General features: G+C 42.0%; 1 protein-coding gene across 1 annotated transcript in view; it reads right to left on the bottom strand.

Moving 5' to 3' along the window:
* ZMPSTE24 (zinc metallopeptidase STE24) overlaps positions 1–16,851 on the bottom strand; it is a 56,073-nt gene that overhangs the window by 35,368 nt on the left and 3,854 nt on the right. Inside the window, exon 3 of the mRNA XM_082613068.1 lies at positions 10,264–10,350. Within this exon, the coding sequence (XP_082469194.1) occupies positions 10,264–10,350 (87 nt within the window). The remainder of the gene's footprint in view (positions 1–10,263; positions 10,351–16,851) is intronic.

Genomic DNA, 16,851 nt, shown 5'->3' with positions numbered 1-16,851 from the left:
ATAAACAGAGACAATAGGATAGGGACGGGACCTGCACCAGTGGGAGGGAGCCGTGAAGGAGGAAAGGTTTCCACACACTACAAGCCCCTTCGCGGGCGGAGACTGCAGGTGGCGGAGGGGGAAAGCTTCGGAGTAGCGGAGGAGAGCACAGCAACAGGGGTGTGGAGGGCAAAGCGGAGAGATTCCGGCACAGAGGATCGGTGCCCTCAGGCACACACCAGCCCGAGAGGCTTGTCTGCTTGGCCGCCGGGGCAGGCGGGGCTGGGAGCTGAGGCTCGGGTATCGGCTTTCAGTCGGAGCGCAGGGAGAGGACTGGGGCTGGCGGCAGGAAGAGAGCCTGAAGGGGTTAGTGCACCACGGCTAGCCCAGAGGGAGTCCGGGGAAAGGGTCTGGAGCTGCCGAAGAGGAAAGAGACTTTTTTCCCTTTTGTTTCCTGGTGCGCGAGGAGAGGGCATTAAGAGGGCTGCTTGGGGAAGCGCCGGAGACAGGCGCGAGCCGCGGCTAAAGGCGCGGACCTCGGAGACGGGCGTGGGACGCTGGGGCTGCTGCCGCCGCCGCCGCCACCACGGGGCCTGTGTGCGAGCGCGGGACACTGTCCGCCCCGCCTTCCGGGGGGCCTGTGCACCCCGCCACTGCCGGGGTCCCGGGACCCGGGGACGGCTTTCCCGGGAAAGCGCACGGAGCGCCTCGGGCTGCTGCAACGTCACGCCGGCCTCTGCCGCCGCAGGCCCGCCCCACACTGCGCGCCCCTCCCTCCCCTCTGCCTGAGTGAGCCAGAGTCCCCGAATCAGCGGCTCCTTTAAACCCGTCCTGTCTGAGCGAAGAACGGACGCCCTCCGGCGACCTACGCGCAGAGGCGGGGCCAGGTCCAAGGCTGAGACCCGGGAGCTGTGAGAGCAGAGAAGAGACAGGGAAATCTCTCTGTGCAGCCTCGGAGGCAGCGGATTAAAGCTCCACGGTCCATTTGATGTGCCCTGCGTCTGTGGAGTGCATAAATGGACAGCGAATCATCCCAAATTGAGGAAGTGGGCTTTGAGGACAAGATTTAAGACTTTCCCCCCTTCTCCTCTTTTTACAACGAATTATCCCAAATTAAGGAGGTGGACTTAGAGAGCAAGATTTCAGACTTCACGCCCTTTTCCTCTTTTTACAACGAATTATCCCAAATTGAGGAGGTAGACTTGGAGAGCAAGATTTTTGATTTTCCCCCCTGCTGTCTTTTTGTGAATGTGTATGTGTAATCTTCTGTGTAAGATTCTCTCTGTATAGCTTTGCTTCCACCATATGTCCCAGGGTTCTATCGGTCCGTTTTTTTTTTCAATAATTACTTTTTAATTTTAATAACGCTAATATATTTCATACTTTATTCTATTTTACTTTACCTGCTCTTTCTTTTTTTCCTACCTTCCCTTCCTCCCTCCCTCCCTCCGCTCCTCCTTTCCTTCTTCCTTTTTCTTTCCTCCCTCCCTCCCTCCCTCCCACCCTTCTTCTTTCCACTTTCTTTTTCTTTCCTTCCTCCCTCCCTCCCCCCTGTCTTTCTTTCTTTCCTTCCTCCCTCCCTCCCTCCCTTCTTCCATTCACTCTTCCTTTTGCTTTCATTCCTCCCTCCCTCCCTCCTTTCTCTCTTTCTTTCTTTCCATCCTTCCTCCCTCCCTCCCTCCTTTCTTTCTTTCTTCCTTCCTTCCTTCCTTTCTTTCCCTCTCTCTTTCTTTCTTCTACTAATTCTTTCTTTCTACTTTTTCTCCCCGTTATTCTGAGCCGGGTGGATGAAAGGCTCTTGGTGCTGCAGCCAGGAGTCAGTGCTGTGCCTCTGAAGTGGGAGAGCCAACTTCAGGACACGGGTCCACAAGAGACCTCCCAGCTCCACATAATATCAAGCAGCGAAAATCTCCCAGAGATCTCCATCTCAACACCAGCACCCAGCTTCACTCAACGACCAGCAAGCTACAGTGCTGGTCACCCTATGCCAAGCAACTAGCAAGGCAGGAACACAACCCCACCCATTAGCAGAGAGGCTACCTAAAAACATAATAAGGCCACAGGCACCCCCAAACACACCACCAGACGTGGACCTGTCCACCAGAAAGACAAGATCGAGCCTCAACCACCAGAACACAAGCATTAGTCCCCCCCACCAGGAAGCCTACACAACCTACTGAAACAACTTTAGCCAGTGGGGACAGACACCAAAAACAACGGGAACTACGAATCTGCAGCCTGCAAAAAGGAGACCCCAAACACAGTAACATAAGCAAAATGAGAAGACAGAAGAACACACAGCAGGTGAAGGAGGAAGATAAAAACCTACCAGACCTAACAAATGAAGAGGTAATAGGCAGTCTACCTGAAAAAGAATTCAGAATAATGATAGTAAAGCTGATCCAAGATTCTATTTCCAAGATCCAAAATCTTGGAACTAGAGTAGACAAAATGCAAGAAACAGTTAACAAGGACCTAGAAGAACTAAAGATGAATCAAGCATCGATTAAAAACACAATAAATGAAATGAAAAATACTCTAGATGGGATCAATAGCAGAATAACTGAGGCAGAAGAACGGATAAGTGAGGTGGAAGATAAAATAGTGGAAATAACTGCTGCAGAGCAAAATAAAGAAAAAAGAATGAAAAGAACAGAGGACAGTCTCAGAGACCTCTGGGACAACATTAAATGCACCAACATTCGAATTATAGGGGTTCCAGAAGAAGAAGAGAAAAAGAAAGGGACTGAGAAAATATTTGAAGAGATTATAGTTGAAAACTTCCCTAATATGGGAAAGGAAATAGTTAATCAAGTCCAGGAGGCACAGAGAGTCCCATACAGAATAAATCCAAGGAGAAATACGCCAAGACACATATTAATCAAACTGTCAAAAATTAAACACAAAGAAAAGGGAAAAACAACAAATAACACACAAGGGAATCCCCATCAGGTTAACAGCTGATCTCTCAGCAGAAACTCTACAAGCCAGAAGGGACTGGCAGGACATAATTAAAGTGATGAAGGAGAGAAGCCTGCAACCAAGATTACTCTACCCAGCAAGGATCTCATTCAGATTTGATGGAGAAATTAAAACGTTTACAGACAAGCAAAAGCTGAGAGAGTTCAGCACCACCAAACCAGCTTTACAACAAATGCTAAAGGAACTTCTCTAGGCAAGAAACACAGCAGAAGGAATATACCTACAATAACGAACCCAAAGCAATTAAGGAAATGGGAATAGGAACATACATATCAATAATTACCTTAAATGTAAATGGACTAAATGCTCCCACCAAAAGACACAGAGTGGCTGAATGGATACAAAAACAAGACCCATATATATGCTGTCTACAAGAGACCCACTTCAGACAGATTGAAAGTAAGGGGATGGAAAAAGATATTCCATGCAAATGGAAATCAAAAGAAAGCTGGAGTAGCAATTCTTATATCAGACAAAATAGACTTTAAAATAAAGACTATTAGAAGAGACAAAGAAGGACACTACATAACAATAAAGGGATCGATCCAAGAAGAAGATATAACAATTGTAAATATTTATGCACCCAACATAGGAGCACCTCAATACATAAGGCAAATACTAACAGCCACAAAAGGGGAAATCGACAGTAACACAGTCATAGTAGGAGACTTTAACACCCCACTTTCACCAATGGACAGATCATCCAAAATGAAAATAAATAAGGAAACACAAGCTTTAAATGATACATTAAACGAGATGGACTTAGTTGATATTTATAGGACATTCCATCCAAAAACAACAGAATACACATTTTTCTCAAGTGCTCATGGAACATTCTCCAGGATAGATCATATCTTGGGTCACAAATCAAGCCTTGGTAAATGTAAGAAAATTGAAATTGTATCAAGTATCTTTTCCGACCACAATGCTATGAGACTAGACATCAATTACAGGAAAAGATCTGTAAAAAATACAAACACATGGAGGCTAAACAATACACTACTCAATAACGAAGTGATCACTGAAGAAATCAAAGAGGAAATAAAAAAAATACCTAGAAACAAATGACAATGGAGACACGACGACCCAAAACCTATGGGACGCAGCAAAAGCAGTTCTAAGGGGGAAGTTTATAGCAATACAATCCCACCTTAAGAAACAGGAAACATCTCGAGCAAACAACCTGACCCTGCACCTAAAGCAATTAGAGAAAGAAGAACAAAAAACCCCCAAAGTTAGCAGAAGGAAAGAAATCATAAAGATCAGATCAGAAATAAATGAAAAAGAAATGAAGGAAACGATAGCAAAGATCAACCAAACTAAAAGCTGGTTCTTTGAGAAGATAAACAAAATTGACAAACCATTAGCCAGACTCATCAAGAAAAGAAGGGAGAAGACTCAAATCAATAGAATTAGAAATGAAAAAGGAGAAGTAACAACTGACACTGCAGAAATACAAAAGATCATGAGAGATTACTACAAGCAACTCTATGCCAATAAAATGGACAACCTGGAAGAAATGGACAAATTCTTAGACATGCACAACCTGCCAAGACTGAATCAGGAAGAAATAGAAAATATGAATAGACCAATCACAAGCACTGAAATTGAAACTGTGATTAAAAATCTTCCAACAAACAAAAGCCCAGGACCAGATGGCTTCACAGGCGAATTCTATGAAACATTTAGAGAAGAGCTAACACCCATCCTTCTCAAACTCTTCCAAACAATATCAGAGGAAGGAACACTCCCAAACTCATTCTACGAGGCCACCATCACCTTGATACCAAAACCAGGCAAGGATGTCACAAAGAAAGAAAACTACAGGCCAATATCACTGATGAACATAGATGCAAAAATCCTCAACAAAATACTAGCAAACAGAATCCAACAGCACATTAAAAGGATCATACACCATGATCAAGTGGGATTTATTCCAGGAATGCAAGGATTCTTCAATATATGCAAATCAATCAATGTGATACACCATATTAACAAGTTGAAGGAGAAAAACCATATGATCATCTCAATAGATGCAGAGAAAGCTTTTGACAAAATTCAACACCCATTTATGATAAAAACCCTCCAGAAAGTAGGCACAGAGGGAACTTTCCTCAACATAATAAAGGCCATATATGACAAACCCACAGCCAACATTGTCCTCAATGGTGAAAAACTGAAACCATTTCCACTAAGATCAGGAACAAGACAAGGCTGCCCACTCTCACCACTCTTATTCAACCTAGTTTTGGAAGTTCTAGCCACAGCAATCAGAGAAGAAAAGGAAATAAAAGGAATCCAAATTGGAAAAGAAGAAGTAAAGCTGTCACTGTTTGCAGATGACATGATACTATACATAGAGAATCCTAAAGATGCTACCAGAAAACTACTAGAGCTAATCAATGAATTTGGTAAAGTAGCAGGATACAAAATTAATGCACAGAAATCTCTGGCATTCCTGTACACTAATGATGAAAAATCTGAAAATGAAATCAAGAAAACACTCCCATTTACCATTGCAACAAAAAGAATAAAATATCTAGGAATAAACCTACCTAAGGAGATAAAAGACCTGTATGCAGAAAATTATAAGACACTGATGAAAGAAATTAAAGATGATACAAATAGATGGAGAGATATACCATGCTCCTGGATTGGAAGAATCAATATTGTGAAAATGACTCTACTACCCAAAGCAATCTACAGATTCAATGCAATCCCTATCAAACTACCACCGGCATTTTTCACAGAACTAGAACAAAAAATTTCAAAATTTGTTTGGAAAAACAAAAGACCCCGAATAGCCAAAGCAATCTTGAGAACGAAAAACGGAGCTGGAGGAATCAGGCTCCCTGACTTCAGACTATACTACAAAGCTACAGTAATCAAGACAGTGTGGTACTGGCATAAAAACAGAAAGATAGATCAATGGAACAGGATAGAAAGCCCAGAGATAAACCCACGCACATATGGTCAACTTATCTTTGATAAAGGAGGCAGGAATGTACAGTGGAGAAAGGACAGCCTCTTCAATAAGTGGTGCTGGGAAAACTGGACAGGGACATGTAAAAGTATGAGATTAGATCATTCCCTAACACCATACACAAAAATAAGCTCAAAATGGATTAAAGACCTAAATGTAAGGCCAGAAACTATCAAACTCTTAGAGGAAAACATAGGCAGAACACTCTATGACATAAATCACAGCAAGATCCTTGTGGACCCACCTCCTAGAGAAATGGAAATAAAAACAAAGATAAACAAATGGGACCTAATGAAACTTCAAAGCTTTTGCACAGCAAAGGAAACCATAAACAAGACCAAAAGACAACCCTCAGAATGGGAGAAAATATTTGCAAATGAAGCAACTGACAAAGGATTAATCTCCAAAATTTATAAACAGCTCATGCAGCTCAATAGCAAAAAAACAAACAACCCAATCCAAAAATGGGCAGAAGACTTAAATAGGCATTTCTCCAAAGAAGATATACAGACTGCCAACAAACACATGAAAGAATGCTCAACATCATTAATCATTAGAGAAATGCAAATCAAAACTACAATGAGATATCATCTCACACCAGTCAGAATGGCCATCATCAAGAAATCTAGAAACAATAAATGCTGGAGAGGGTGTGGAGAAAAGGGAACACTCTTGCACTGCTGGTGGGAATGTGAATTGGTACAGCCACTATGGAGAACAGTATGGAGGTTCCTTAAAAAACTAAAAATAGAACTGCCATATGACCCAGCAATCCCACTACTAGGCATATACCCTGAGAAAACCATAATTCAAAAAGAGACATGTACCAAAATGTTCATTGCAGCTCTATTCACAATAGCCCGGAGCTGGAAACAACCTAAGTGTCCATCTTCAGATGAATGGATAAAGAAGATGTGGCACATATATACAATGGAATATTACTCAGCCATAAAATGAAATGAAACTGAGCTATTTGTAATGAGGTGGATAGACCTAGAGTCTGTCATACAGAGTGAAGTAAGTCAGAAAGAGAAAGACAAATACCGTATGCTAACACATATATATGGAATTTTAAAAAAAATGTCATGAAGAACCTAGGGGTAAAACGGGAATAAAGACACAGACCTACTTGAGAATGGACTTGAGGATATGGGGAGGGGGAAGGGTAAGCTGTGACAAAGCGAAAGAGAGGCATGGACATATATACACTACCAAATGTAAGGTAGATAGATAGTGGGAAGCAGCCGCAGAGCACAGGGAGATCAGCTCGGTGCTTTGTGACCGCCTGGAGGGGTGGGATAGGGAGGGTGGGAGGGAGGGAGATGCATGAGGGAAGGGATGTGGGAACAGATGTATATGTATGACTGATTCACTTTGTTATAAAGCAGAAACTAATAAAAAAAATCTGTATGGATATTCACACACACTTTTACTTACTTATGTTGCTTCATAAGTGACTTTTCCATTCAACAAGTTCCATTCAATAAGTTGTATGAAATAACAGCACAATAACATTTTTTCCCTGACTGGCAGAAGTTAAAAATCATGTGTATAATAAGAACTGGTGAGGATCCAGGGAAAGAGTATTTTAGTGCTTCATACATTATGAAACAACAAAAATGAAAAAAGCTTGTTTCAGGTGGGAATTTGGTCAGCTGTTTCCTCTGTACCATGTACATTAGATTTGAATTTCTTTTTCTTTTTTTTGGCCGCGCCGCACAGCATGCAGGATCTTAGTACATCAGCTAGGGATTGAACCCATGCCCCCTGAGTGGAAGCGTGGAGTCTTAACCACTGGACTGTCAGGGAAGTTCCTAGATTTGAATTTCAATTCCGGTGTTATCGTCTTCCATTTCTTTGCTACATTTTCATCTTTGTTGGCCAATTCCCTCTTTCAGTGATCCATCTTTGTAAAATGTCATGTGGATTTATAGCTGGGAGACCAGGAGGCAAGACGACTGCACGCTCTGAATTACTGAATAGCAGATGTGCAGTGACCAGTCACCAGCAGAATTTGAAAAGAGTGACATGATTGGTCACTGCATGAGCATCTGTTATTTGCACAGTGATTTGTGGACTGAAGAGCTAGCAGGGAACTTGTACTTTATGCAGTTATGTATGTAACATACTGTGGTAACTGAAATTTGAACCTGCTGAGGGACTGGTGTTACTAACTAAACCATGGTAAGTGAAATGTGTGTATATCAGAACTGTGCAGAGTGAGGACTGCCAGTACCATGCAGCCATTAAAGAAAACAAAGATCTATATAAACAGACAGGAAAAGATCTCTAAAGCACTGTTAAATACAAAAATAATGTCTCAGAACATTATATAAAATATGTCCCATTAACGTAAGGAATATTTTTATATGTATGTATATAAATTGGGTTTATTCGTTCGACAAATACTTATGGAGTACCTACACCGTGACTGGCATTGTTCTAGGCACAAGTCACAGCAGTGAAGAAAATACGTAAGGTCTCTGTCCCCTTGGAGCTTAAAAGTCTTGTCAGGGTGACAGATAAAAAGTAAACGAATAAGCAGTAAGATAAATGCAAATAGTGGTAAGTGCCTCTATAAAGAAAATAAAATAAGGTGATATGCTTCACTAAAGAGTGACAGGGGGAATTCACTGGCAGTCCAGTGGTTAGGATTCTGCACTATCACTGCCAAGGGCCTGGGTTCAATCCCTGGTTGAGGAACTAAGATCCCACAAGCCACGTGGCTCGGCCAGGAAAAAAAAAAAAAAAAAAAAAAAAAAGAAGAGTGACAGAGGGATGCTATTTTTTTTTTCCTTTTTTTTTTTTTTTGCAGTACGCGGGCCTCTCACTGCTGTGGCCTCTCCCGTTGTGGAGCACAGGCTCCAGACGCGCAGGCTCAGCGGCCATGGCTCACAGGCCCAGCCGCTCCACGGCATGTGGGATCCTCCCGGACCGGGGCACGAACCTGTGTCCCCTGCAGCAGCAGGCGGACTCTCAACCACTGTACCACCAGGGAAGCCCGAGGGATGCTATTTTAGATGAGAGTGGTCAGAGAAGGCCTCTCTGAGAAAGTGACATTGAAGATGGGAACTAAAATAGGAGCCAGTCATGTTTATACGAAACCACCTTAAATTTTTTATGAAACAATACAGAGAACATGCAATTAAACTATAACAGCGCACATAGCAGGTCAGGACAGAGTCTATGAAGATACAGAGATATCACAGGAAGAAGAGGTCTTAAAGAGTTTGGCTCCTTTAGAAAATGGTACACAGAAAAGGGATACAGGATGAGCTGAATTAAAGCCCAAGGTACCTACATGTATAGATAAGACCCATCATTTCAAATAAACAATCAGGAAGGAGAGAACAGACTTGGCAATTTCCAAGAAAAAGTCAAAAGCAGTGTCCCAGCATCCATTATAGGCAGAAAGTCTCAGGTCGAAGGCTTTGATTCCAATAACTAGAATTCCTGGAAGAGTGGGCAGTCAACTCAAGCAGCTCAGTGGAGATTCTAAGAGGTATACTCTCTGTCTCTGTTGAAAGTATCTGCTAAGCATGTGTGGCACAGGGTATCTGCTTAGCGTGAGTTCAACATAATTCATGCTTCCCCTTTCATAGAGTTGTTCCCAAGAAGCAGCTGCCTACCAGAGACTACATTACCCAGCTCTCCTGTATCTGAGACTAAATGACTGGCTCAACAATGAAATGTGAAGGACAGGTATCACTTCGGAGCCAAGGCAGTTAAGAAGAGGATGTACTTTCTCCACCCTCTCATTCCATCTGCCTGTTGGATGCAGAGAACTTAGGGGCACTTAGGGAATGGCAGAGCCATATAAGAAGAGACTGGGTCTCTGACTTACCACATAAAAGGATGTCACCTGCTGACACCCAAAATACTCACACTGGGCTATTATGTGATTAAGAAATAAACTATTGTAATAAGCCATTGAAATTCTGGGGTTTGCTACAGTAACTTGCATTATGCTAACACAGGTCAACAAGGACTGCAGAGACAGAGAAACCTAATAACGGTAGGAGCCAAAAAATTAACTTTAGGGCTTCCCTGGTGGCGCAGTGGTTGAGAGTCCGCCTGCCAATGCAGGGGACACAGGCTCGTGCCCCAGTCTGGGAAGATTCCCACATGCCGCGGAGCGGCTGGGTCCATGAGCCATGGCCGCTGAGCCTGCACGTCCAGAGCCTGTGCTCCACAACGGGAGAGGCCACAACAGTGAGAGGCCCGTGTACCGCAAAAAAAAAAAAGAAAAAAAAAACTTTAGTAGAAAGCTGGCCAAGGAAAAAGAAAGACTGACAAATATATGCTAATGAATGACATACCTCATATTCTGGTCCAAAGCCAGCATAGTCACAGAACCGCCCAGAGAGTCTCCAGAGATAAGGGATTCCTCCAAAGAGAAGAATAAGCTATAAAACAAAGCACATGTTGGTCACATTGAAGCAGTACTAGAAACTATCATATGGAAGTATGTTAAAAAAAAAAAGAGAGATCTTATTTAGGATAAAATATGCATTTAGACAGATACAAACCAATTGAGATACTAAGTTTAGACTGTTAAAAGGTTTTTGCCTGTACACTTTATATGGATGAACTGCATGATTTGTTAATTTACCTCAATACAGCTGTTTAGAGAAAAAAAAAAACTTTTGCCAAAAGACCTTAATAATCAGGAACTAAGCTTAGAAAGGCTAAGCAACGTGTCAAAAATCCCACAGCTAACAAGTGAAAGAAATGGAATTTGAGCCAGGCTTTATGGCTCCATAGCTGGCTTTTCCTTGAAAGGAAATAGCCTCTTGGTTAGGACAAAGTATTAGTATCGGTATAAGTACAGAGTCACGTCCACCTACCATGTTGGGGGACAGAATGAGCTATCAGAGCCTTCTCTGGGTCAGGAAAAAGTGAATCCTGAGGTAGGAGTCAGGGTATCATAGGAGTAAGGCACTTTCTCAGCACCACCCTTTGTCTTGGGCAGATAAAGTGAACACAGATATTCACCAAACCAACAAGACATATGAATGAGGGAGCAGCTCTTAAAATGTGAAAAGAATACATGCTTACAAAACACGACATCTCACAACAGATACCAAGTTCGTGGAATCATTTTGCCCAGAGGAGTCAACGTACTGTTTCTTCACCTGTGGAGCTCCGAGAACACAATGATCACACTCCTTGGTTAGAAGCACAATATTCCCATCCGTTCAGACATGGTTCCTTGTGGCTTTGAGGGTTTGGGGCACTATCATATATTTCTTAGGTGTCCTTCCAATCTACTTTCCAGTTTTATATATGTATCCATAAATAATAAAGTGGTTTACATATGCTTTTTTAAGAATACACACACACACACACACACACACACACACACATAGGGACTTCCCTGGTGGCGCAGTGGTTAAGAATCAGCCTGCCAATGCAGGGGACGAGGGCTTGAGCCCTGGTCCGGGAAGATCCCACATGCCGCGGAGCAACTAAGCCCAAGCACCACAACTACTGAGCCTGCACTCTCAGCCCACGAGCCACAACTACTGAGCCTGTGTGCCACAACTACTGAAGCCCGAGCACCTAGAGCCCATGCTCCGTAACAAGAGAAGCCACTGCAATGAGAAGCCTGCGCACCACAATAAAGAGTAGCCCCTAGGGCTTCCCTGGTGGCGCAGTGGTTGAGAGTCTGCCTGCCGATGCAGGGGACGCTGGTTCATGCCCCGGTCCGGGAAGATCCCACATGCCACGGAGCGGCTGGGCCCGTGAGCCATGGCCGCTGAGGCTGCGCGTCCGGAGCCTGTGCTCTGCAATGGGAGAGGCCACAACAGTGAGAGGCCCGCGTACCGCAAAAAAAAAAAAAAAAAAAAAAAAGTAGCCCCTGCTCGCCGCAACTAGAGAAAGCCCGCGCACAGCAACGAAGCCCCAACGCAGCCAAAAATAAATAAATTTGTTTTTTAAGAAAATTTAAAAAAAAGAATATATATATATACACACATAAATTATATCATATTGTATTTATCATTCTACAACTTACTTTTTACACTCTACATCTTTTTAGGCCAATATATGATGAGTTTTAACTCTATTTGGCATTATCAGCTTTTTCTTTAAAGTGTTTACATCAATTTACACTCCCATTAGCCATACTTGAGCATTCCTATTTCCCCACAATCACACTCATACTTGATGCTACTCATCTCTTAGACTTTTACCAGTATGCAGGGGATTGATACAATACCATGGGTCGCAAATATGGTCTCTGGACAGCAGCATCAGCATCGCTGGGAATATGCTAGAAATGTAAAGTCTCAGCCTCCACTCTAGAACTACTGAATCAGAAACTGGAAGTGGGGCCCAAGAGTCAGTCTCCAGTTAAATGTGATGTGCACCAAAGTTTGAAAATCACTGTTTTAATAGACTGCCTTTATAAAGGCCCCTTAACTCTACATCCAGCTATTTCCACTTTACTTTAACTAACTCAATCTTGGATATAACCTGTTTTCCCAGAAGACATGCTTTGGCACCACTGTATGTGGTATATGCTCCACTTGTTGAACTAATTCACTTGGAGTGGCATTTCCTTCATCCTATTCTCAATACTAATAAATAATGCAGAATTAAGGATTTATAATGCTTTGGGGGAAAGGCTGGAACACCTACTATTAAAAGTCCAGCTTTTTTTGTTTTAATTTATTTTTGGCTGCGTTGGGTCTTCTTTGCTGCACGTGGGCTTTTTCTAGTTGCAACGAGTGGGGGCTACTCTTCGTTGTGGTGCACGGGCTTCTCATTGCAGTGGCTTCTCTTGTTGTGGAGCACGGGCTCTAGGCACTCGGGCTTCAGTAGTTGTGGCTCGCGGGCTCTAGAGTGCAGGCTCAGTAGTTGTGATGCACGGGCTTAGCTGCTCCGCAGCATGTGGGATCTTCCCGGACCACGGCTTGAACCTGTGTCCCCTACATTGGCAGGTGGATTCTTAACCACTGCACCACCAGGGAAGTCCCAAAAGTCCAGCTTTTAAGTAAGTATCAGGGGTACCTTTAATATGAACTTTGAATGCATTTATGAATGCATTTGTAAACTGCTATTGCAAACCTGTTTAGCATGCTTTGGGGAATAAAAAACAAAACACGGTGAACAGTAAAGTTTCTCTGTGTTGATAGGATGTCCTGTAAAAAGAACTAATGATGCCTACAAAAACAAGTCCTGTGCTTCCACATATATTATTTCACTAACGTCTTGAGAAGCAGGCAGGGCAGGGAGCATAGTCATCTCGATTTTACAGATAAGGCAACTGAAACTCAGAAATGTTAAAGTAACTTGCCCAGAGAAACCCAGTGACTAAGTAATTGCTCTGTGTTGAGTACTATACTAATTGCTTCATTACATTATCTTACTCAGTCCCTGCCACAAAACCTATGAAATATGGTTTAATATCTACCTTCGTCTCATCTTAAAGAGGAGAAAAAATGAGACTCAAAGAGGCTAAACTGCTGACTCAGAAACAAGCAGAAATTGGAGAAGCTACAATTTGAACTTTTCTACTCTGCCCTAGTCTACTCCCCAGCCATTCCGTTTCTTGAGAGGGCTCTTTATTGACACCTATGAGATATCAGGAAAGTTTGTCTCAGAAAGGGGGGACATTTTATCTCTGGGTGCTCTGTCACATTTGTGTGAACAGTGGCATCTGTAACTGGTCACAAGGGCCTCTTATGTTCCCTCAGGTAGAAAGTACCATGGCAAAAAAAAGAGTCTAAATTAATCTTTGCACTTGTTCTTTGTGACCAAAGCTTACAAACCAATTAATTTTAATCAACACAAAACAGGAATTAATGAAATTGTTTTCAAACAGAACAGGATTTCAAAGTAACACAAAATACTTCCTATCTAATGGCAAATGTAGTTTACTAATTCCCCAAGGATAAATTTAGCACATTCATGTTGCAGTCCCTAGAGTTTCAAGAATGGTTTCTTCTGTGTAATTTTAAAGACTCAGAAGAGCAGAGTTTGAAATTCAGTTCTTCCATTTAGCAGTGAGTGTCACCTGGCCATTATATGGGCAAGCCATTTAATCTCTCTGAGTCTTTGCTTTAACCACACTAGTCTTAGTAGTCAATATTTGTCAATGCAAATGTTGTGACTAACTAGACAATTTTGTAATCATTTAACAAAGCTACAAACAGCCAGTTTCTTCTCTTTAAGTGAGGAAGCAATTATGGTAGCCAATCTCAATTATTTTCACATGTCTGTATCTTCGCCATAAGCTTCTTTGCCTTAAATACCTTGCTGCAAACATTTTCGCTGCATAACCAAATGGCTGTAAGGAAATTTTGCCTGTGAAAGATAAAATAACTGGTTGACAGTTTTGGGGCTGACAGTTTGGTTTCAACTGGTTTGCATATCCTCCAGTTAGCGATGTTATTGATGGCTTTATTGAGCTGACAGATGATTTGCCCCAAGAGTTGGTTTCTTACTTTGAAACACACTACTTTGGAGGAGAAAGAGGTCTCGAAGGTGCAGAGTTGAACCCACATTTCCCATAGAGCTTCAGAACGTCTATCAGTGGACATTTGACTACATACCAAGAACGAACTATGGTATAGAGGCTTTCACAACGCAATACAGAGCTCTGTTACAAACATGCCTCCTAGTATTTGAAAACTGATACTTCTCTTAACAAAGGAAGAAGTTTCAGCAAAAAAGAAAAAGTGCAATGCTGAACGATGAGACAAATCAACAAGAAAAAATTGTATAAAATACTATAAACAGAAGACTTGGAAGACAAGTGCTTAGGTACAACTCACAAAATAAAATCAGTTATTTGTGCAGTATTGTCATGAATCCACACACATTTTAAATGTATTCAAATGTTTTGTATTTTGCAATAAAGTCTTTTAAATTTTGTTATTCATTTTACGTGTTTATGTCCTTTTTTTTTTTTTTTTTTGCAGTACGTGGGCTGTTCACTGTTGTGGCCTTTCCCGTTGCGGAGCACAGGCTCCGGACGCGCAGGCTCAGCGGCCATGGCTCATGGGCCCAGCCGCTCCGCGGCATGTGGGATCTTCCCGGACCGGGGCACGAACCCGTGTTCCCTGCATCGGCAGGCAGACTTTCAACCACTGCGCCACCAGGAAAGCCCGTGTTTATGTCCTTTTTAATGTCCCTCTTTTATTTTTCATTATTTTATCTTTTACTGCAAAGCTGCCTTACAGTCAATTGGTAATGTGGTGAAAATGCTTGCAGCAAAGCTGTCTACAGCAAACATGCTTATGGTGAAAGTACCTACAACCTTATTTTCAATTTAGGAATCTGTCTCTTAGTGGTACTGAGGGACCTAAAAGAGTTCTGGAGGAACTATGACAGAGCATTTTTTCAAAAAGAATTTTATAAAATCAAGCCATGCAAAGACATGGGAGACTCTTAAGTGCATATTACTAAGTGAAAGAAGCCAATTTGAAAAGGCTATAAACTATATGATTCCAACTATATAACATTTTGGAAAAGGCAAAACTATGGGAATGATAAAAAGATGAGTTATTGCCGAGGATTAGCGGGGAGGCAGGGATGAACAGGCAGAGCACAGAGGATTTTTAGGACAGTGAAGCTATTCTGTATGGCACTGTAATGGTGAATACAAGTCATTATATTTTTGTCCAAACCTATAGAATGGAAAACGCCAAAGGCGATGGTAATGTAAACTGTGGATTTTGAGTTATAATGATGTGTCAGTGTAGATTCATCTATTCTAACAAATGTACCACTGTGACTCGGGGCATTGACAGTGGGAGAGTTCTGCACATATGTGGGGGCATGGGGTGTATGGGAACGCTCTGTACTTTCTGCTCAAATTTGCTGTCAGCCTAAAACTGCTCTAAAAAATAGTTTATTTTTTAAAAAGAATACATACCCATTTTTCATTAATATAAACTTCTGGATTCTATTCATGTTTATATCACTTTATATTGCACTATTTTGTAGCCCTTAAAAATTTCAACAAGGGATTTCCCTGGTGGCACAGTGGTTGGGAGTCCACCTGCCAGTGCAGGGGACACAGGTTCGAGCCCTGGTCCAGGAAGATCCCACATGCCAAGGAGCAACTAGGCCTGTGCACCACAACTACTGAGCCTGTGCTCTAGAGCCCGTGAGCCACAACTACTGAAGCCTGCGCGCCTAGAGCCTGTGCTCCGCAGCAAGAGGAGCCACTGCGATGAGAAGTCTGCGCACCACAATGAAGAGTAGCCCCCATTCGCCCCAACTAGAGAAAGCCCACGCAGCAACCAAGACCCAATGCAGCCAAAAATAAATAAATAAATAAATAAATAAATAAATAAATAAATAAATAAATAAATAAATAAAATTCAACAAAATATAACAACTTATTTTTTTGCCTAATGAAATAAGTAGAGTATGGTGGTTTGGCTCAGTTAAATATATGATAGATATGTAGAATTAGTTACATTTCTGAATGACAGAATGGTGCTGAATTTTAAACTAAGTTTTATAAATGAATAAAGAGTATTAGATCTGTCTTTAAATGTTTATTACATGTTCCAGTTATTTATGGCTGTTAGTAAAACCACCCCAAAACTTAAAGTAAATAAATAAGTAAAAGAGTTCTGGAGGAATAGTGATGATAATCATGCTTATGATGATAGAAAACACAATAGCCAATGCTTCTGGAGCACTTACAGCAGATCCAGCACTATTCTAAGCATCCTCCATATATTAACTAATTTTCAGTCCTCTCACCAACACTATGAATGAGGAACTATTATTACCATACGATTTTAACAGAAAACCGAGGCACAGAAATGTTGAGTGACTTGCTTGAGGTCTCATAGCTGGTATGGTACAGCTGAGACTCAAACTCAAGCCACCTGAGTTCAGAGTCTGCTCTCAACCTCAACGCCATGCACTTTCAATTGTTCTTA

Source organism: Mesoplodon mirus, assembly GCF_964341445.2.
Source record: "Mesoplodon mirus genome assembly, chromosome: 3".
Lineage (NCBI taxonomy): Eukaryota > Metazoa > Chordata > Mammalia > Artiodactyla > Ziphiidae > Mesoplodon > Mesoplodon mirus.
Note: the sequence above shows the minus strand (reverse complement) of the source record. Positions and strands in the feature narration are given on the sequence as shown.